Below are 23,303 nucleotides of genomic sequence, written 5' to 3' on the forward strand. Positions count from 1 at the left end.
TGACGATACCTGGACGGAGGAGGTTGCAGAGATCTCTGACATCTTTTTCGCTCATATCAGAAATATTTCTTCGTCTAAGGGCTCTAAATTCTCTCCTAACCTTATTGACTGCTTCTCCCCACAAATCTCCGATATTCAAAAACGAATCTCTAAGCACTATTCCCTCTATGGAAGAGATCCGTAAAGCTACTTTTCCTCTTAAACCTAGGGCAGCACCAGGGCCGGACGGCTACCCTCCTTTTTTCTATCAAGCCAACTGGGACACGATGCAGGAAGATATCCAACTTATGGTTATCCACTTTTTCTCTACGGCCGCTCTCCCGCCATCTTCCAATCACACTCACATTTACCTTCTTCCCAAAACTAAAACCCCTCAAACCCCAGCGGATTATAGGCATATTAGTTTGCTTAATACCAGTTACAAAATCATTACTAAAATCATGGCCAATCAGCTAAAACTGGTTTTACATGATCTTATCTCCCTCTTTCAAGCTGCATACGTGTCAGGTAGACAAATCATAGATAACGTTATTATAAGCCAGGAGCTTATTCATTCTTTTAAGAATATCAGGGGGCGAAAGAGCTATTTCGGCCTCAAACTACACATGTCTAAAGCTTTTGACCGCATTGAAGGGAGCTACCTGGTTGAGATCATGAAACTCATGGGTTTCTCTTCGCTTTGGATCAACCTTATCTATACCTGCCTTTCTACCAGCTCTATGGTTGTCCTTATCAATGGTCGCCCGAGCTCGATCTTCAATGTCAGCCGGGGTATCAGACAAGAAGATCCCCTTTCGCCTTTCTTATTTGTCATTGCCATGGAAGGTCTCAGTCGATTATTGGAGAAAAGTAACCATCAAAACTCTTTCATCGGCTTCCCCATCCCTAATTCTGATCTCTCCATCAAACAACTGCTTTTCGCTAACGATTGTCTTATCTTTGGGCAAAACTCGCTCGAAAATATTCGTCAGCTCAAACAAATTCTTCAGGAATTCAGCGAAGCCTCCGGACAGATGATAAATTACTCTAAATCCAATATTTTCTTCTCTAAAAACTCGCATCCCAAATTCAAGCGGATGATCATCCGTGCCCTCAAAGTCCATCAATCCTCTACGGGAGACAAGTATCTAGGTACGAATCTCTTCATTAATCGTAACAAGAAGCAAATTTTCCAACCTCTCCTTACACAAATCAAAAACAAACTTGCCAAATGGCAAACTAATCTTCTCTCCCAAGTTGGTCGCTCGATAGTTATCTCTACTATCGCAGCAACCGTTCCCCGATACCAAATGTAGTGTTTTTCCATTCCTAAAGGAATATGCACTAACATTGAGTCCCTCCAAAGAAATTTCTGGTGGGGAAAACTCAAAACTATTCACACGATAAACTGGGCCAACATCTGCAAACCTCGCAAGCTCGGTGGCCTGGGCTTCCGTCTTCCCGTTCTGGACAATCAAACTTTTCTCAACAAAATCAACTGGCGTCTCCTCAACAATCCCCAAGACATCTGGGTTCAGGTCCTAAAAGGTAAATACTACCCCAAATTGGAAAATCCAACTATCCCCAAATCTAACCATTCCTGGCCTTGGAAATCCATCAGTAAACAATTCCACCAAGTTGATAGCCTAGTCTTCTGGGAGATCGATAATGGTAGTCATATTAATATCTGGCATGATTATTGGATTCCTAACCATCCACCCCCTCTTACCAATCGGAGTGACTTAAATCTGGAACGGGTTGCTCAATTAATCTCAAACAATTCTTGGAATTTGAATATCATTAATAACTGTTTTGATAGTGATGTTTGCAGGTCAATATTAAGTATTAATTTGCAGGCACACAAAGAAGACAAACCGACATGGACACTGACAAAATCTGGTAATTTCTCTATTAAATCTATGTATAACTTCTTTAGATTTGGTAAAGCAGATACGAGACATAACCATATTGATTGGCACTTTATATGGAAAATAAACACGATCCCGCGCATCAAGTTATTTCTTCGGAAATGTTGTACGAACAGTTTACCAGTAAAAGACAAAATTGGCAAATTTATAGGCAACTCTTACGCTTGCATTAATTGTAACGAAAATGAAACCCTAGATCATGTTATGTTACACTGCACCTTTGCTAGAGCAATATGGTTTCATTTTCAGGTAAGAACGGAACTATTAACCACGATAAGTCATTGGATCGAACAATGGAAAAGTTTAGACGAAAATTTAACCAATCTGTATGCCAAAATTCTGTGGTTCATCTGGAAAGCCAGGTGTGAAAACTCCTTCTCAACGAATAAACAAACTCCATTACAAATGATCTCCCGGATAAACAATGCTTCTATCACTCCACTCAAATTAGAGCCTACGAGTACTAACAATTGCAGGGATAAACCTAAGGAACAAAAATGGAGACCTCCATCGACACCATACCTCAAAATGAATGTAGATGCCTACTTCTCCTCACTCACAGAACCAGCAGGAATCGACTATATCATTCACGACAACGAAGCAAACTTCATCATGGCAGCTGCTGACTCAGTACGATGCCAAAATGTCGAGGAATATGAAAGCATGGCGATATACTCCAGTATTTTATGGGCCATCCAATTACGAATCAGTCACGTGCACATTGAAAGCGATAATCAAGCCCTAATCCAGTTCATCAATGGTCAAAGTGCAGGAATATAATGGCAATCCAGAAAATTCTTAGAGCAATCTATGGCGCTGAAAGTAAACTTCACCAGCATTATCTTCGCGTACACTCCGAGGGATTGCAATTCCCAAGCAGGCGCGCTAGCTAAATGGGAAAAACATAATGGTCAGAGGAAAACTTTGCATGTAATTCCTAATTTCGTTTCGGCTGTCGAATAGTCCCTGATGTATGACTTGGTTTTGTTTTAATGTTAGTTTGTTCATCAAAAAAAACTAAGAAAGGATGACCATATCTTAACAAAAAAAAAAAAGGATGACCATGGAAGCAAGTCCTTAAATTTAAAACAAGTTTTTTCTCTATAGATTAACATTATATCGTAAATCTAGAACTAAGTTCATTACCGAACTTCAATTTATTATCAAACGAGGAAAAAGATGTGTAGTGTGTTGTACCTACGACTGAACACAACTCTTTATGCCGTCTCAAACTTCATTTTATTGAAAAAAAAATCATTTTCTAGTTTGGTCGAGAAATTTCTAGAAGTATCATTGATAGAAATGATACGAGAACATTTGGACATTTATATTTCTCCATCCCATAGCTCTTCCTCGGATCTGAATGGTCCTTTAGTCGAGACCCAAATATCACTAGGAAGTCCTCTGCGCTGAGGGATTTCACTAATCTTTTTCAAGTCTTCGTCAGTCAATTCCCAGTCAAACACAGTTATATTCTCCTTCATCCTCTCCTCATTATAACTCTTTACCAACACAATCACCCCTTGCTCGTATACCCATCTCAAACAAACCTGCATATATTAAAATTGTCTACTATGATTCTATGTGGAACTATTTTCAAAAGAAAAATGTAAGAACGTGAATTATAATATCGGTTGACTATACAAAGAAATAACCAACCTGAGCATGAGTTTTGCCTCTAGCTTTTGCGATATCGTGCAGCACTTGGGTCTCGACGACCCCAGAGGAGCCCCAAGGAGTCCCAGCCGCTCCTAGAGGTGAATAAGCAGTAATCAAGATATTATTAGCTTTACAGAATTCTCGGAGTTTCTTCTGTTGCCAAATAGGATTCATCTCCACCTTTCAAGATTAACATAAACAACCATTTCACATTAAGACGGATGCTGAAGAGTATTTACCACAGGTGTAATATGTGTATGTATAGGGATAAACTAATCTTAGAATCTTACTGTTTCAAAATAATAATTAAAAAGTTCAGAAGAAATAGCTGATAGAAAAAATTAAGGGTAAGACGGCGAAGTACTTGATTGACAGCAGGAGGAATTGTAGCAGAGGAGAGAATGATTTGAAGTTTCTTGCAAGAGAAATTGCAAACACCAATGGATTTAGTGAGTCCAAGCTTTTGGCATTCTTCCATGGCTGCCCACACTGACTTGTAGTCCAATGGGACCTGAAAATCTTCTGGTACTGGAAAATCATAGTTCCCTTCTTTCCCACTTATTGGCCAGTGTATCAAATACAGATTAATATAATCCATTTGAAGGTTCCTACAGTTAAAAATTTATTAAGTAATTATCAAATAAATTAGTTTAAAAATAATTAAGAATGTATAAATTTAATTGATATATTTTCTTAAAGTATGTATAGATGATTAAAGTCGAGAAGGTCTAACCATTTTCATAATGAGATTTTCTTGTTTAATGTTTCACTATTTTCACATATGACAATCTTTAAGTCATATCTCTCTTTGTCAGTACTGCTGAACACGTGCTATTGTTGGATCTATATCAGTGAATTTAATTTCATATCACATTAAATTTGTAAATATTTGACTAAGTCAATCGTCAACCAACGGATCAAGATATGGCTAAATACTAATTTTGGTGTTCTGATTTTTTTGTGACCACGCAAAACTATTCTCTTCGATTTCAAAGCTATTTGTAATATGCACATAATATCGTAATATTGAACTATTAAAGTTAACTGTTATTTGTAAATGTATATTTTCACTTGATTGATTTTTTTTTGTAGATCAATTTCAAAACAAAATTAAATATAAGAAAAATCATTAACAGTTGTTTGTGAATGTATATTTTCACTTAATTGATTTTCTTTTTCTTGTAGATCAATTTCAAAAATTAAATATAATATAGCTAAATCACTTAATTTTTTTTGTAGATCAATTGAACTATTAAAATTTAACTATTTGTTTTGTATATTTTCCCTTAGACCTCTTCAGATGGTAGAGGAATTCTCAGAGAAAATATCGTCAACAATGATAGTTTGTCAATAACCGATGTTAACGTGCAACAATAAATATTGAGTTAATTCCTATATGGCCCCTTACTTTGTGACCAGCTTCTTTTATGGTCTCCTTTTTTTCGTAAATTCAAATATGGTCCCCTATTTTCAAGTAAATGTCTTTACTACCCTTCTTAATTCTAAATTTAAAACATTAAAAAAAAAAAGTTATTTCCACTTCACCCCTCTCTCTCTCCAATTCACCTCTCTCTCTCTCTCCAACTCACCTCTCTCTCTCTCCAACTCACCTCTTTCTTCACCGGCGACCTTCAAACCTAAAAAAAATTCTCTCTCTCTCTAAAAACTTCGGCGAAGGGAAACCCCCTTCGCCGGAGTTTCTAGAGAGAGAGAGAGTGGAGAGATTTTTTTTTTTTAAAAAAAGATTTAGAGAGAGAGGAGAGAGAATTTTTTTTTTATCTTAGGTTTGAAGGTCGCCGACCAGAAAATTTTCCGGCCGGCGACCTTGCCGGAGAAGAAAGAGGTGAGTTGGAGAGAGAGAGGGAGAGAGGTGAATTGGAGAGAGAGAGGGGTGAGGTGTAGGGAGGGGTGAGGTGGAGAGAGGGGTGAGGTGGAAATAACTTTTTTTTAATGTTTTAAATTTAGAATTAAGAAGGGTACTAATGACATTTACTTGAAAATAGGGGGCTATATTTGAATTTACAAAAAAAAAAGGTCATAAAGGAAGTTGATCACCAAATAGGGGGCCATATAGAAATTAACTTATAAATATTTCACTCAAGTTCAACAAAAAAAAAAGCACAATAAATTTCACTCAAAATTTTATATTTCAATTCTTTTTCCAAAAGTTATGACCTAAAAAAAATGAGTGGTGTAGAAATACTAAAAATTTGAAGGAGCAAGTGACCTAGAAGCAAGTGCCCTACGTCAAGCATGATCCAAAATATAAGAAAAATCGAGACTCGCACGTCATCCTCGTCTGCCCTCACATGTTAGTGCCTGTCAAGTCTCAAGTGGTTTTTGGATGAGGTCTCCACTCAATGGACTACGACTCTACTGGCCAGTAGATTATCTATTTTCCTATTATTATTTTTTGTATTCTAACTTGGTTTATTCACCGTAAGAAAAGGAAAACGCTAAGTTAAAAAAAAAAATTGACAAATTTTTTGTCGAAATGGTTAGGCAAGTCTCTTTTCAAAGTTTGATTGAATCCTGACTGTTCAAACATAACTCGATCATGAATAGAACAATCCAGATTCAATGAAAGTTTGAAAAGAATCTTGCCACGTCATTTTGACAAAAAAATTTAAAAAATTTTGTGAATCTAGCATCTCCCAAAAAAAAAACACTTGATTTATAAACATGGGAGAGGTAGATAGATAGATATGTTACTTTCCAATCTATTGGTGTTGGTTGGTTTTCGCTCGTCTTTCTCATTTCTGAAAAATTAACTCAAGTGGTGAGACTTTCTTCCATTAAAAGAAATAAAAATGATACATACCGAAGTGTTTTATGAATGGCGGGGAGGACACGATTGGGATGAGCGTCGGAACACCAAAGCTTGGAAGTGATGAAGAGTTCATCTCTAGATTTGATGAGACCAAGTTGAAGTGCCTCAGAAACAGCTTCACCAAGAGACTCCTCAGTGAAGTAGAGAGCAGCTGTGTCAAAATGCCTATAACCTAACTTTATAGCATTAAGAATGGCATTCTTCACACCATCTGATCCCACAAATGGGTAAGCAGCTGTTCCAAACCCTAAAACAGGAATTTTACTTCCTGAGTTTAGTGACTTCATTGGTATAGTACCATAACTCATCTTCACTTCCTCACCCATCTATATAGAATCAAACTTCTCTCTCTCTCTCTCTTTGTTTTATGAACCCTATGAGTTGTGGTTGGTGTTGGTGGGAAGGCAAAGCTTAAATGGGGTGAAACTCCCACAAAAGTACTATGGGTTTTTATATACAAATAAGATCTTGTCAGAACGGATTCGATCAGATTTTCATGATATCTCTATCTTTAATGACTTGGGTTTTTATTTATACAAACAATGGAGATTTTATAGGGCCCCTATTTTTGTTAAAAGGACTCCTCCTTTGAAGCGTCCCTCAAATCTCTCATTTTGGTTAGAAGGACCCCTCCAGGAAAATGTATTCTCGTTTCTCTAGTTTGACCTAACAGTACACTTAACGCCGCTAGGTCAAAATTAATTAAATCAAGAAAATGTCCCTTGACCGATCAAAAGTCCCACCCCTTTTCATCTTCCTAATTACCTCTCTTTCATCTTCTTCTTCTTCTTCTTCTTCTTCTTCTTCAGTTTATCTTCTCTCTCTCCGTAAAATCTATCACTACCGCCATTTTCATCTTTATCTCTCCCTCATTCTCTCTTGTGTCTATCTCTTTGTCCTCTCTTTCTTTCTCCTTCTTTTCATCTTCATCTTTGTCTCTTTCATCTTCCTCATAACTCTAAGTTTAGTTTTTTTTCAATTTTTTGAAGCTACATGTTTGAATACCCGAATTTACTGGTTAGCAACACAACGAAAATGATTTGCGGACCTTATTTGGAAGCATTTCGTTTGGAAGCGGGTGAAAATCAAGAAAGGAAGAAAACCCTAAAGTGATATTTCCGGTCGCACCAGGCCAAAAAGCTACTGGTGGCAAATACGGTGGGCTCGAGCCGTAAATGTTGCATAACTCGGTCCAAGTCCACCGATAATTGGCCCAGTAGTACCATTAGCTACTGGACCAATTTTCAGTGGGCTCGGATCAAATTTTGTAACATTTTACGGTTGGCTCAGGCCAAATTATGCAACAATTACGGTGGGCTCGACCCGTAAACATTGCATATTTCGGCTGAGCTCGTCGAAAATTGGTTCAGTAGCTCTGTTTCATCTTCTTCTTCAGTTTATCTTCCCTCTCTCTGTAAAATCTATCACTACCACCATTTTCATCTTCATCTCTCTCTTGGTTTCTCTCCTCCTTTTCATCTTCATCTCTTCCTCTTTCTCATATCCTAAGTTTAGTTTTTTGAAAGTTTGGTTATCACCAAATTGGAGAAGATGAATGTTTTGGGGATTTGAATTTTGGAGAGATCTACAGTTGAGATATGTATATTGTTAGTGTGGGTGATATACACCCTTGGGTTTTTTTAAACCATTGTATGGGGGCCCTTTAACCAACACAAGGTCAATGATTATTTACCAAGTCAATAAATTCATGGAGAGGCCTTTTAAAAAACACGGAAGGGCCTTAACACCTTGATCCAAGAGAGAAATTTTATATACGCCCCCATAAATATTAAAGGCGTTTCCTACATTCACGAGAACTCCTCAAATTTGCCTTGATGGAGGCGCCTATAGGAATGGAAGAGAAAATGGCGCCAAAAAATGGATTTCCCTATCTAAACGCGCCAAGTAAGAAAATGCAGACTTTCTTGAGCAAGGAAATGGAATTGCTTCGACTCTCCAAGTTCAAACTCCAGCTTCGCGCCCTAACCGCAGAACTTCGAGATCTTAGAGTACTCTCTCTCTCTCTCTTCTTTCTCTCTCTAGATCAATAATGTCCGTTTCTTCTTCCTTTCTCTAAATTAATCGATGAATTCAGGAAAGAGATCAATCAACAACCGAACAACTTCACCTCTCAATCCAGGTTTCATCCTCGGTTTTTCTTTTCTCTAATCGTTTTATATTTGATATTGAGATTTCTAACGACTTGTTGTTTCGATTCAGAAACAAAAGAAAACTGAAGAAGATTTCAGTAGAAAGATACAAGAATTGCAAACGGAATTGGCTTCCTCGCAGGAATTCCAACACAAGCTCGAAAAAAAGGTTGATAAATTAGGAATTAGGGTTTCTACAAATTTAAGATCCATACTTGTATTTGTAATAGTTGAGTGATTCTGTTTGTAGGTTGAGTATCTTCAGAACGATAACGTTCTCCTGGAACACAAGCAGAAGGAGTTGAAGACGACTATAGAAAGCTTGCTCCAATCAAGGGATAGTTTCTTGAGTATTTATGAAGTTCGTTTCTCCTCTTTTATGCTTGAATTGTTGTTGTTAAGGAATTTTGATTAATAACTGTTTTGTTCTCGAGAATTCTCGAGAAAACCCTAATTATACGAACATATGAACTAGATTACACGTTATGAAATTAGTTAGCTAGTGGCAGTAAATTGGTTTGAAATCAAAATTTCATATGATTGAGACCCGGCCTCACATCATCTATAGACTCTAGGTGCCAATAACTGATAGCTTAGTTGGTAGTGCATGTACTCTTAAACCCTAGAGGTCCCTGGTTCAATTCCGAGCGGAGGTGAAATCCATAGTTTACTGAACTTGGATTATTAAAGGTATAAATAATGTAACTAGATGGGCTTTAGGCTAGTAGTCCAGTTGGGCTTGAGGCCCATTTCTTTATAAGGTTTAAATTCTGCGGTTATTGTGTTTATCACATCTTATTGATGTATCATAGCCTTTGTAATGACTATCGTAGTCAATTTCCAAAAAAAGAATAGACTCTAGATTTCTTTTTCTCGAGAGAAAGCAAGAAACGGGTCTAGATTATTGCATATTTGCATCAATTTCTTAGTCCAAATAATGGGTCATGGGGATATCTATTGTTTGGAGCTAAGACTAATAATTAGTTCCAATGTTTGAACTCTTCATAATTGATCACAAATTGGTGTGTAGGATTCAACTTCTGACTTGAAAAGGTCAATAGAAATACGAGATCGAAAGCTTGCTTTGCTTTCAGAGAAGGTACACGCTCATGGGGTGTTGTTTGACTTGATAGCAAAAGAAGCTGTTTCGGTCAAGGAAGTAGTGGACAATGTGCAACTGGTTGTAAGTGAAAAAGAGGACATAGGTGTGTAGTTTCCTCAACTATTACTTTTTTGAACAATGGAAATTACAGTATATGTTTCTCATTAACTATGTGTTTGCTATATTCAGTCTCTGGGTTAAAAAGGAAACTTGATCAGGTCTCAGCATTTGAAAAGGAATTTGTTGGTAAGTGAGATAATTTGACAGTTGATGAATTGGTAACTCGAGAATCTTCACTGTCGCTTATGATATTACTAACTTCTTGTTTGTGATCAATCACGCCATCTCATACTGTGCACTTGTCAATACGGTTATTCTGCTTACAGTATATAAATCTTATTCTACATTTCTACTAAAATATTGAGCTCGATTGGTATAATATGCACGTAGAAAAGATTTGTTTGCTGGAAAATAAGCTGAGGTGTAACAATGAAGAGATCAGAAAAAAAGATACAACTATTTCAGAGCTAGAAGGGAAGCTCGAGGCAGAAAAAATGAGTAACAATTGGCTGCCACAAATAGAAGAGATATCCTTATACTAATGATGAGAGTGAGCATATGTATAAGGTATTAATTCAAGAATCGTCTTCATTATCCAATATTATATACAAGGATACTCCGGTTTTTTCCTTCACTGGCATTACCTTCAGAAATCTTTATCGATGAAGGAAGACATTATACAGAATTTAAATACAGAGAATAAGGTTTGCATTATTATATGGATTTTGTCCTTATCTCAATCTTTGTCTTATATTCGCCTTTTTCACCTGTTTGATGATGCTACATTTTCAGGCCTTACGTTTTGAAGTGAGGGGCTTGGAGACCACCTTACTAAAGTTTCAGGAAGCTATTACGACTTTTAATGCAGAGGTTGGAGAAAAGAGTACTTATTTTCATTTAGTTGCCAAAATAAATACGGGATTTCGTATTGTAAAAGAAGTTAGTTCTTAAATACCTGTTAACCTTTGTGAAAACCTCCGAATATAAATGAAAATGGAAAACACTCATATAGCATTACTCTCAAGGATATGTATGCTATAGCTATATATGGTTTAGAAACTTCTTTCTGCAATTTGGACGGGTATATGATTCTCAAACTAGATGATCTTATTACTTGCTGTTTGGCCTAGCCTCTTCACAATCCTCAAGGGAATCAAACTGAAAGATAATTTTCATTAATAAATTAGTCACTAAGTTGGGGTTTTTGCTAGTTGTACCGACCTTGTGTATTCATCTAATGGAGGGTCTTCTGAATATATTTCTTTGTTAGTGTTCCTCCTTTTGTACTTCGGTTGCTCATTGTTCTCTCACAACGAACCGTTATTTGTTATAAAACCAGGAACAGAAAGTATTTTCCTGCGCACTCAAAGGCCCGGAAGAATGTCCAACAACAAGTGAAAAAGAAACTACAAGGTAAAACAACCTCTACTTTTCTTTGTGGAAGTGTTTAATTTACTGAGTAGACGATTAATTTTAATCCATCATAAACTTAGTAATGTGTGTTAAGTGAGAACTATTGACTGTCGAAATTTCATATTAGTACCCAACACTTGGTAATTGGAATGCTTCTGCATCCTCACCTGAGTAGCGTTCTTTTATTATGAACTTACTTACACAGTTTATTATTGAATTTAGATCAAATGACATGGTTCAAGAGGGTGGAGAAGAGTCATCGGGCCAAGATTGTTTACAAGGAGCTGAAGAAAATACGGGTAGTTTTTCATCTCTTCTGCTATAGCGTTCAACTTATATTCCTTACAGGGATTGATTTCCTTAAACTGAGTCCTACTAAGAACACGATTGCTGACTACTTGTACCTTAATAAGTTTAGATATGTTTGAAATTCCCTTTTTTTCCTGTTAAGTCGAATTCTGTGATTTCAGCAATGTGTAAAATTAAGAAACATCTTTCTGTTTCTAACTTTTTGTGCTTTATGCTCTCTGAATTCAAGCACTATGAGTATGTCGATAAAGACAGTTGTATGATAAATGATAGGAATTCTGCATATGTCATCGACTCATGAAGCAAACTGGCGTAAGGGGATTCGAATAGGTTATTTCAGAGGTTTAATTCTCCTCCAGTGTAGTCCTGTTCCCCGTGTCATGGCTTCATGGGTTCTCACGACATCTTTAGACCTTTCCTTGCGACTATTTTGCTGCCCATGTGGTGTCTTGTTCCTAGTTTATTTTTTATATTGTATATTTTCTTTGTCTTTCTTGAAGATTAGACAAGCCTTTCGCATCCGGAAACTTACTTTTACTTTGTGTGTGAAACAAATCGAGAGTACGAAGTGTGTTTAAATTTCACTCGAGTTCCTTTTCTTTGTTGTTTTATCTAATTCTTCTTCTATATGCAGGTTCACCGAAATGTCAGGAGCACATTTCAGCTCAGAAATCTTCACCAGACAAACATAACATTGACTCTTGCGTATCTGAGGCAAGTTCAAGTTTGTACTTAGAACTTCAGAGAAACTCATATAAATTTTGAATAGGAAAAACATATACACTTTACTCCCATGGTTGCACGAACCCACAGCTCGTATCAAATGTTAATACCAGTCCCCCAAATGAAAAGAAAGTAGTAAGAATGTCCTCTGCTGAATTTGTTTCGTCGTCTTTTTTAATCTTATTTCTCCTCTTTATCATTTAAAACTTCTGCAAATTCGATTTTTGTGTTTCCATTCATTACGTGAGATTAAAATCTCTTCATTTTACAGGGTAATTGCAGTCAATTGGTGCACCAGCAGTTAGACTCGGAAACTTCAACTTCTGAAGCAGAAACCAAAGAAAACACACGTATGATTATTAGTTTTTTCTATTACTTTGATTTTGTATTCTACGTGACGAGACTTTTCTTTGTCTATGTGCGAATTAATTTGTGTTTGATTTGTCTACAGGAGACGTTTGATGATGGAGAATGCTCGAAAACTCAGATACGTCAAAAATGAAACTGCTCTTCATTTCTACAATACTTATTAGTCGAATTATTAGTAAACTGACTATTACGCTTACGAGGTAAAATAAGTTTGAATTAAGTGTCCGTGTCCGTCATCTTAAATTACCTAAAATGACTATTGTGCTTCTAATTAACCAAGTCAGACTCAAACAAGTTAAACTCAGACGAGTCAAATCTAGAGAACGAAAAAACACCACCTTTATGGAAACTCCAAAGCTAGAAGCATAGAGTAAAAAAAAATTAAGCAACTCTTATGATGTTTAACCATTACCGACTGAATCTTGACCACTACTAGTCCTATGTGGATTTCCATGATACCCAAACTCACAAAACGTTAGATAATCCGTAACTTTCAATGACCATTTTTTGAGAAGTTCTTTTTTCTTCTGAAAATGGAGTTAGATTTGAACCCTAGCTACATCCTCCAGTGCGGATACTATTATGTTTTTTCTTTTTTTTTTGTTGCAAAAGATACTATTATGTTAGGAGTAGGTGGTACAAGTTGTATCCAAAACCTATGAAATGAATACTATTCAATGAGACAGAAAATCAAGGGTGCTATTTAGGTCGATATTTTTACCCTCCTACCATAGCCTAAAAACTGATGAGACATGCTCATTTTCCAAATCGGATGTGACATATCTGTATTTTGGCCCATGACCAAGCAGTAATCTCTACCCAACTAACAATTGGCCGAGAGAATATAGAGTGAGAGACCTAGATAGATACCTTTAATTGAAGAGTGCCTGTACGTGGACCCTTTTTTTCTTGGAACGGGAATTGGAATTGACAAAAATGGATGGAATAATTGGCACATATGCTCTTTAAGTCGGTCATTCTATAAGGGCACCATCTTTCCACCTGTTATGTCTGTAGGCGTCTCGCAGCACTCTTTCACTTTTTCTTTTATCTTCTTTATTTTTATCATTGTCTTCTTCTCTCATTCTTTCTCTTCGTTCATTTTCCTTTCGACTTTTTTGTTTCATAATAAATCTAGATTTCTTCGTGTTCTTTTGATGAGTATCACTTATATTTTGTTATTTGAAGAAAGACACTAAAGAAAGGCACTAAAGAAAGACTTCAAAAAACATCTGATTTTTGTATTAAAAATCGTAATTCCTTTTTTTTTATAGTGTTTGAAAAGTTTTTTATTTTTATAATTTTATCTTTTCATTTAATGTTTGTAAAGTTTCTGAAGTAGTTAAAAATATGAAAATGTATATATTAGCAAATTTAAGTCGATTTCGAGTGATTTATAAACAGTAATTTTTTCCAAATTCGAAATTTCGAGTGCCTCAAGCTAGAATTATTTCGAGAATATATTTACTTTTCGGGCTGTCGATGTTTTTAGTTAAACTGATTCTTGGGAGTTAATGACTCTAATAGAGGGCTTATAGCAAAAAGTGGGGCACACACGCTTAAATTGAATTATTTGTGTAGTATATTAGGGGTAGCTTTCGTCCGACTAGTCGATACTTGTGGTTATAAAACATTGTAATAGAAATGCAGAAAACTGCACTGTACTTGACCCTGACCATCAAATCTGATGGTCTAAGTTTGTTTTTCACTCAACTACTCTTTTTAACTTCACTTTAAATACGATCCAAGAACGTCAACAACACGGCACTTTCTCTAGGCCTCTCAAAAATCACTCACGTAGGACCCACCACTAAATTTAACACCATGTGATAATATACTTCGCGGTCGGACACTAAAAAAGTCTACATACGTCCATCTTATACCTTTATAGCCGCACTGTGCCTCTCTGCCCAAAAGCAACTGAGATCTATCCAATGGTCTGTATATAATAAGATGGGACCCACTCATAGTTAACACACGTGGCGTGTCTCTGACTTGCGTTATAGATCTTGTGACGTCGTAGATCGATTTTCTTCCCACCGAGTCAGACGTCGTAGATCTATCCACGTGTGTATATAGGACGGGACCCACTAATTAGCTAACACACGCTTTGATAATTAATTAAAATTAACGCTTGGGCATGGAAATATTGATCAAAAATCGATTGGGTGAAACAGTGATAGGGTAAAGAAAATAAAACCCTAAAAATCAATCATGATGATGATAAAAACAGTAGATCCACATGGGTTTCATTATAGAGTTTGGGTCCCACATAAAACTTAAAAGAAAAATAGATATCGTACCCATAGCAACTGCCGTCAAGGTTCAGTTTTAATTCACATTTAATTTCCATCTCTCTCTCTATGCTGAAAACCAAGAGATAGAAGAAAGAAGAAATTTAAGAGAGAGAAAGTTAGAAAGTGAGAGGGGAAGGAACTAGAAAAGAGTCTCTCAGTAGTCTCACTCTCTCTCTCTCTTCTTACTTGGGTTTAATCCAAATCCTACTTTTTTTTCTTTGATTCTGTTATCTTTCTATTTATATGATTTCAATTTAAATTAATAGATTAGAAGGATCAAAGAAAGATAGAAGAACCTTACTTGGGTATTCAAGAAATTTTATGGTGTTTTATAGATTTAGATTTGTAGATAAATTTTCTTATTTTAGAGAGAGAAATGGGTAGTTGTATTTCAAGAACAGAAGGGTGTGTTGGAAAACCTCCAAGATCTTCAAAGAAGTCTAATAATATCAAGAGAAGAAAAAGAGGGATCAGAAAATCTGATGATTCACTTGATAAGATTGTCATCACAAATCGATCTCGTTCTAATATCAGCTCAAATTTTCAAGGTTATTAATTAATCCCCCTCTTTCTTGATCCTTTGTTTATTTTGGGTGAATTCGTCAAAAAAGATCACTTCTTGCTGAAAATTTGAAGTTGGGTTTTCAGAAATGGGTGTCAATTAAGTTGAATTACTTGATAATTTGCTGCATTTTATACCTAATAAGGAGTAGTTGATTTCTTGTTTTTGATAGGCACTTAATAATGTTGAAAAAGGTGATACTAAAAAGTTGATTAGTATTATTAATTAGTTTGATATTTTCTTCTTTTTTTGTTCCTGCCCATGTGAATATTAGATGGGTTATATTTGCTTATCTCAACATTATCTATGTTAATAACTCCACTTACTTTTGCATAAAGAAGGAAAGACATTATCTCTGTACTTACTAGATTTAAAGGTTTCTAGGGTTTGATGTATCTGGATAACTCAGAATCTTGTCATCCCCTTTTTTCCTTTTATAATTATTTAGGTCATTGTCTCTTTACAAGTTCATCTTTATGATATAACAAAAAAAATATCCATGCATTGAATCTTGATTGAGGCTTCTGAGTGTTATCGTGAACTTATTTCAATAGGTGAATCACTTGATTTGGACTTCAATAAGATACAAAATTATTGTCTCGGAACACCGAAATTTGGAATGTTTTCAAGTTCTCATTTATACTAGGAATATATTCAGAACTTTAAATTCTAATATAGAAATGGTTGTTCATTAGCACGAGTTTAGAACTTCAGCTACCCATTTCTCATGCCATAACAAAATTGTTCATGCTTGACTAAAACCCTTAACGTAGGTAGGTTATTGCTTCATTGAGCTTCTACTTCAATCATTATTTGGAGTTGGAATAATGTCATCGTTCTCTTTTTTAGCATTCACAGAATTGTTGAAAGTGTCTTGAATATGGGTTGATGTCGGTCCTGGTTTGCGACCCAAAAAACAGTTTTAAGGCGAAGGTTTTCCATTAGCGCCGAGGGCGCTGCCCCCAACCCGAAATTTTGGCCTGACCAGTTTACTTATGTTTTCCCTGATCTTATAAGGGGTTGTTATCAATGTAAAGAGGTTATCCTTAAGTTGGTTTCGTGGAGAAAGTTAGAGTTGGCTTGGTGCTAGGGTTTTAGTGAGCATCCTCGAGTAATCTCTGTAATCTTGTTATTCATTTATAGTGAAAATCATCGCGTTATTGTTCGCCATAGAGTAGGTCACACAAACCGAACCACGTAAATCTCGTGTTTGTTTGATTGTTTACTTCCATTATTGCTTTTCTTGGTTTGCTTGTTCTTCGTCATAACAAGATTGAAAGGGGCTTCTTCGGAGTGAATCCACCCAATATCTTAGATAAACTGTTCAACTTAAAATCCTTCGTTTTAAGCATGTTTCTTCGAGGTGCTTTAGTGAATATAGATATCCTTACGAATTTGTGTTCCCTCTCATTATTGGAAATGTTCAATTATAATGCTTAAGCTTCTAATACGTTTTCTTCTGCGATTCAACATTAGGAGGAAGTAATGAGGAAGCATGGTTTGATTCTGCTGCAATTTTTGAATCTGACGGTGAAGATGATTATCAAAGTGTACAGGATGGTAATCACATAAACACAACGAAATTTGGAGTTTCGAGAGCATTATAATGTGATTTTACATCAGTTATATTTTTACTGACGTGTTCTTTTCATTTTACAGATGCTTTGTCCCTAAATGGATGTGAAGGTGCATCAGTGTCTAGTATTTCAACAGTTAGAGATGCTAACCTTGAAGACCATAATGACAATGTTCCATCAAGAGCTTCAACTGACCAACGACAGAGACAAAGAGAAGCTGCTAAAATTGTAAATGGACGTGTTTCTCATTCAAGTGATGTTGATCGGAAGTCTGATGCGAAGCAATCAGTGTCCCATGATGAAATTTCCACCCTCTCAGTGGACGAAAGTATTGACCCACCACCGGGGCTATTGGACAATTGTGGCATTCTTCCTAATAACTGCTTACCTTGTCTTGCTTCTACTGCTTCCTCAATGGACAAGAGAAGATCTTTAAGCCCTGGTCCTCCAAGCACGCGAAAGAAGGCAAGCTTGAGACTTTCTTTCAAATGGAAGGACGGGAATGCTAGTTCCAGATTATGTGAGTATTTGATTTATTCTGATGTATAAATTTGGGGTAGCAAAATTCGATTCTTGCACTCTTGAGTCCTGATACTTCTTCCTGCTGGATTGTTGATACTAATGTGTCTTGCTTGAGAGTTTTTGAGTCTTCCTGATTTCTCTAAAAAGGAATAGGTTGAACAAAAAAGAATCTTGAATACCCATTTTATATTTTTGAAGGATCCATATAACATTGGCCCTCTTTTTCGATGTCAAAAAAGAGCGGTGGCTTATTTTGTCGATTTATGTTATTTCAGTTAATACAAAGACAGTTGTACAAAGGCCAATAGCAGGTACCCAAGTTCCTTTCTGCCCAATAGAGAAGACAATGATGGACTGTTGGTCACCTGTTGAACCTGGCACTTTCAAAGTCCGTGCAGAGAATTACTTTAGGTAAAGAGAAGTATCATTCGGAATATCTGTGGCTTGTGATTATTATTAGCTGAAACATTGATTTATACTTGGTATTTGTGGGCAGGGACAAAAAGAAGGTGTTTGCTTCAAATTGTGCTGCATATAATCCATTTGGTGTTGATGTCTTTTTATCTCCACGGAAGGTTGATCATATTGCTCGGTTCGTGGAGCTTCCTGTAATTAATTCATCTGGCAAGTTGCCGCCTATTCTTATAGTAAATGTTCAGGTACTCTACTTTTCAGTTCTATTGGTCCTTTTTACTCATGACTGAAATCAGATTTATTTTACTGAGAAACTGAATTTTTGGGTAACATGCTTTTGGTTCTGTAGGTTCCACTATATCCTGCAGCTATCTTTCAGAGTGACTCGGATGGGGAAGGAATGAACATCGTGTTATACTTTAGACTATCAGAAACTTACTCGAAAGACATGGCTCCTCATTTCCAAGAAAATCTTAGAGTACGGTGAAGCGTTTATCCTGTATTTCTAGCTTTCTTATATTAATAGTGATAACAAATTTTCAAGCGTTTATATATGCCGTCAGTGTGAAACACGTTTATTGATTCCATTCTCAGTTCCTCCTCTTCATTTTTGTTTTGAATTAGAGGATAATTGATGACGAAGTAGAAAAGGTGAAAGGTTTTCCTGTGGATACAATTTTACCTGTCCGAGAGAGGTTAAAAATACTGGGTCGTGTAGCAAATGCCGAAGATCTTCAATTAGGTACAGCTGAGAGGAAGCTAATGCAAGCGTACAATGAAAAACCTGTTCTCTCACGTCCTCAACATGAATTTTACGTGGTAAGTGTTAACTTATGATATGTTTTTGAAGCATATATGACATGGGTATATTCTATAAATAAACTTTGTTACCTTAAATTTTGTGTAGGGAGAAAACTATTTCGAAATTGATGTGGATATTCACAGATTCAGTTATATATCTAGAAAAGGTTTCGGAGCATTTCTGGACAGACTAAAGATGTGCGTTTTGGATGTTGGCCTCACAATACAGGTAAAATTTGTTCGTTAGGACGTGAGTAGGTTTAGGCTTGGTTTGTTATTGTCGTGAATTTTCTTTGAAGTATGTCTAACTTTACTTTTTTAGACAATCAGCATTAATAAGGAAATTGATTAAAAAAAAGACATTTGCTCATTTAAACGAAATTTCAAACTTAGCCATGAGAATTTTTTTTGAGTGTGTCTCATTGGTATATGGTGGAACAGGGAAACAAGGCTGAAGAGTTGCCAGAGCAAGTCTTGTGCTGTGTACGGTTGAATGGGATTGACTACCAGAACTACCATCAACTTGGGTTGATTCAAGAACCTCTATGAAGTATAATGTTTAAATACATTTTCTTCAATAAATAGGTAATATATGCTCCAACTATGAGAATTGTCTGAGATAATTCCCATATCTGCTCGTTTTACCCCCTCCCCCCCACCCGCCGGAATCACGTCTTATGTGGATATATATCTGTTCAGGAAAGTAGGAAATTACCCCTAACGAGATGTACTAGGAGTATTAAGATCTTTGAAGCTATCCGAGTTATTAACTTTCTAAGGCAGAGTATATAGGTTCCAGGACATGATTATTGATTCTTCTTGTGCACAGGAATGTTACCTAGCTAAATGATCTTTTGGTAGGTGGTAGCTGTGTCGAACAATTACCTAGACGGAGTCTATATATACAAAGGAGGCGGAAGTTTCAGTAGAACTGCAGTCTTACGCCTTGGATTATGTTCTTCTCAAGGGATGGAAAATGTAAGCACGGATAAGGTGAACCTGCAGGATATTAGAAAAATGATCTTTGTTCGTTCTTGAGTCAGTTCATTTCATGTAGTATGGGATGATTAGTCGAATACGATATGCTTAGATTATTCGGTTTGCTTACTTTATGTATGTAGGTACTAAAGATCTTATATATATTTTACGAAAGTAGGTTTACCCATTCATATGTTGTTTTCTTTTCTTCTTGGCCCATTTTTTAAGTTAAATTCAGAAAAGAATATCATATTGGTTCGAAACGGTCTAGCATTTTACATGAATTCAGTCACTTATCTTCTTCAACTTTCTGTTATCCACCAAATTTTAGATAAGAGAAAGTTCCCTTCTTTTTGAGACGACTAACGAATAAAATTTTGGTTGCGGTGGAAATTTCTGTAGGCAAAGAAATATAAATATTTTAATCATATCGGCCATCATATTTTGAAATTTAATTTCTCCATCAATCACTATCACCGGCAACCACCACACTACCTGTTTTCTTCTATTTCTCCCTCACCTTCCCTTCGCTCCTTTCTGAAAAATTTCTATGGAAGCTTCAGAGAGTTTGAGCAGAAGGAGAGAAAAAAAAGAGAAATGGAAAAAAAAGAGAAATGGTGGTGGTAGTGGTCGGCCAGTAGTGCTTGTGGTAGGAGGAGAGGAGGAAGCAGAAGAAACTTTTTCTGTTTCTGAAGGTTTGTCGCCAATGTTAATTTGAAGACAATTTTTTATCGACATGAAGAAGAAGTGATTTCGAGATCCAAAATTTCATCGACATGAAGAAGAAGTGATTTCGAGATCCAAAATTTACCCACCCAAAATAAGAAATTAGACAAATCAAATTTAGATAATGGGTTAGAGGTTGTCATAAAAAACCATTCAAGTTACTTACTCAAACATCACCACAAGAGAACATAATCAAACCAAAATGCTCCCTAAGCCCAAGAAGAAGAAACATACAAATTTTTGTACAGAAAAGAGAAAAAACAGCTATAACAAGTTCTATGAGGATTTTGGTGAAGATCCTATACATTTTTTGAACACTGCAGAAATTGCACACCTTTGAGGCTTTTCAGATGAAGATTGATTAGTCTGAGTCAATTCAGATGGAGAAGAAGAAGAATCATGGTGTGGTGTATTAATGGTTTCTTGGTCACCAACAACAACAGCTGAATTTCGTGCGGTCGAAGATGAAGAAGATGTTTTTTTAACTTCAAGAACTTGACGTCGATCTTCCCAAATTAGACCGGAAGACCCTTGCCTTCTGAATGAAATTGATGATCTCTGCAACGATGTCATTCGATTGATCAAAAATCACTTTCTCTCTTGTGTGATATTCTCTCATTCTATTCAAGATTGGTTTTTAGCTTCTTTCAATTTATTTAACAAACTTTCTAACAGCTTTTAGTTATTAGTGGTGTTTTTTCTTCTTTTGTGTTTGTGGTTTGCCTTGTCTTTAGAAAACTACTCTTAACTCCCACATTTTAGGTTTGTATTTTCTTCTTTTATTTATTCCTCTATTAATTTCATTTTTTTAATGATATTTGCTAAAATTATTTAGTTGTACTTCTAGTTTTGAGTGATTAAAAATGGGTAATTACCCTGTCAAGACTAATTAGAATGGGAAATGCTAAGTGTACGAATAATCTTTGACAAGATCCTTGACACGACGAGTCACACGGGTAAAAGAACGGTCAAGATCAAAGTTAGACTTTGAAAAACTTTTGTCTTTTAGTAAAAATGAGTCATCGTGTCAAAGATTTTGTCATTGTAGCACTCCCGAATTAGAATAGAGACAAAGGTAGGGGTGGGAATCGGTCCGGACGGGAGGGAAACGGACACTAACTCAACCGGTTCGGGCGGAACGGGCAAAAGTCCTTAGTGTCCACTCGGATATCCAAACAAAACGGACGGACATTTCGGATTTTTCTCCAACAAAGTACCCGTCCGTGACCGTTTGATAGTCGGGCAAACCGGGTACCGGTCGGTCGGACCCCGGTTACTAATGAATAAATAAGAAATTTTTATTTGAATTAAAACTATTAATAGCTAAATACAACTTTATAAACTCGTCAACAATTGGTAGCCCAAGTGGTTCCAAGGTGTTGACATAAACTCCAGAAATCCTTGGAGGTCCCAGGTTCGAATCCTAGAGAAGGTGAAATCTTTGGTTATTTGAATTAGGATTATGAGGGAATAAATAATGTTGTTGGGCTATAGGCCCGGTCTTGTTAGTGTTTGAGTGGGCGGTTATCGAGCTTATCACATCTATGATGTATCAAATGCCAAATATCACGACATACGTAGATCGTAGTCGTCTTCCAAACAAAAAACCGATTACGATCGGTGTATTGTGGATTCTAAAGTTACTCATGAGATATTGAGATTTTGGAGGAGAGAGAGACTAGAGAAGTACAAAGACGAAGACAAGATTAAGAAAAATGATTTTTAAGGCTATATATTTTTACTCTTAAAACCTAACGGTTGTAGCTAAACTTACAAATCCAAAGGCTTAAAATCAATCATATAGGGGAACGGGTATAACGGATAGGATAAACGGACGGACATGGACGGGTTCGGTCGGGCGGACTATATAAGCGGGCGGACTCCGCCGGATCACCGGGTAAGGACCTATGCCCGCGTCCGTCTGCTTAAGCTCTTTCAGTCGGGTGGGTACGGACCGATTCGAACATCGGACGGTCATGGACCCTTCGGACTCGAGCAGTAGTGGGCGAGTTCCGGGTTTCTAGATCAAAATCCCACCCTTAGACAAAGGTGTGTATTTCTTAAGGAAACCACTTCTGGACTAGTGTTTGTTTGTTTTTTAATAATGTGAATTTGAGTCCATTCTATGTGTAATTTTCCATCTAAGAGAAAGAGATCTTAATGGAAGTCTGTGTATCCAATTTATGTGTTTCAGCCACAAAAACAATAATCTAAATTTGATAAGATGATTTATTTTGCGATCTGGTTTTATTTGAAAGATAAATGCAAACAAGAACTAAAGTACTCAAAGTTATAAGTGAGCTATCCACACATATATAACGTGCATACTCTTAACTGTATTTAGCAAATAAGAGATATTCTTAACTGTAATTTAAGAGTTCCCTTGTTTAAGGATAATAGATATATTTTTCGAATTTGTAGATTCTTTAGAAGATGTTTCTTCCTTGAAAGACTCTTAAAGCCCAAGTCAATTAAATACTTAAGAACTTCGGAGACCGAGAATTTTTATAGGATTCAAGATTAAATTTGTAAACATTAGACACGTTTCCACTCCCATGTTTTTGGATTGAAGTATCGGCCCTATTGACGTAGGCCCCCTAGTTTCTCCTAAATCATAGGGCAGACTTGCTTGTATTTGAGTCTGGGTAGGTCTTAAGGCGCCTAGGATAATCATATGGACCCCCGAATTCTGGGTTTGAGTGGCAGACCACCTTCAGATTCAACCTCCCTGTTAACATGACGCGGGTTGACCCGTGGACTTTCGGTCTTTTCTTGACTCATTAACCTTAGTTAACTGATTACCATTTTTCAGATCATCTATCATAATAAATCCATTAATGGTTTTTCCGTAAATGTGCGTTGAGATTATGTCAGGATCTTCAACTGAATCACGTTTAATATTGA

At 36.4% G+C, this 23,303-nt stretch overlaps 3 protein-coding genes across 4 annotated transcripts; 2 read left to right on the forward strand and 1 right to left on the reverse strand.

Moving 5' to 3' along the window:
• Window positions 1-2,945: 2,945 nt before the first annotated feature.
• Window positions 2,946-6,900, reverse strand: LOC147547741 (non-functional NADPH-dependent codeinone reductase 2-like). The gene is made up of 4 exons (XM_086669337.1): window positions 6,388-6,900; window positions 3,931-4,174; window positions 3,567-3,746; window positions 2,946-3,457 (listed from the first exon to the last, which is right to left on the reverse strand). Exons 1-4 carry the CDS (start codon window positions 6,720-6,722, stop codon window positions 3,233-3,235), a joined length of 984 nt encoding a protein of 327 aa, XP_086525463.1. The 5' UTR covers window positions 6,723-6,900; the 3' UTR covers window positions 2,946-3,232.
• Window positions 6,403-12,742, forward strand: LOC147547742 (RUN/FYVE domain protein). Its single transcript, XM_086669336.1, has 14 exons — window positions 6,403-8,405; window positions 8,492-8,536; window positions 8,617-8,715; window positions 8,797-8,907; window positions 9,577-9,751; window positions 9,838-9,894; window positions 10,099-10,235; window positions 10,353-10,412; window positions 10,501-10,578; window positions 11,048-11,121; window positions 11,344-11,420; window positions 12,065-12,144; window positions 12,425-12,503; window positions 12,605-12,742. The coding sequence occupies exons 1-14, from the start codon at window positions 8,232-8,234 to the stop codon at window positions 12,613-12,615; spliced, it is 1,257 nt and encodes a 418-aa protein (XP_086525462.1). The 5' UTR covers window positions 6,403-8,231; the 3' UTR covers window positions 12,616-12,742.
• Window positions 12,743-13,879: 1,137 nt separating this feature from the next.
• On the forward strand, window positions 13,880-19,864 carry LOC147547743 (uncharacterized). 2 transcript variants are annotated; one of them, XM_086669334.1, is made up of 10 exons: window positions 13,880-15,367; window positions 16,858-16,941; window positions 17,041-17,478; window positions 17,756-17,891; window positions 17,977-18,139; window positions 18,244-18,372; window positions 18,519-18,713; window positions 18,802-18,924; window positions 19,137-19,280; window positions 19,525-19,864. In XM_086669334.1, the coding sequence occupies exons 1-9, from the start codon at window positions 15,196-15,198 to the stop codon at window positions 19,242-19,244; spliced, it is 1,548 nt and encodes a 515-aa protein (XP_086525460.1). In that variant the 5' UTR covers window positions 13,880-15,195; the 3' UTR covers window positions 19,245-19,280; window positions 19,525-19,864. The 2 variants fall into 2 exon arrangements, with proteins under 2 accessions (XP_086525460.1, XP_086525461.1); XM_086669335.1 differs by having other exon boundaries at window positions 14,323-15,367; window positions 19,557-19,864.
• The last annotated feature ends 3,439 nt before the right edge of the window (window positions 19,865-23,303 follow it).

The sequence above is a fragment of the Eschscholzia californica genome, unplaced genomic scaffold (assembly GCF_041429995.1).
Source record: "Eschscholzia californica isolate CP2 unplaced genomic scaffold, dmEscCali1.0.p SCAF_3, whole genome shotgun sequence".
NCBI classification, from domain to species: Eukaryota; Viridiplantae; Streptophyta; class Magnoliopsida; order Ranunculales; family Papaveraceae; genus Eschscholzia; species Eschscholzia californica.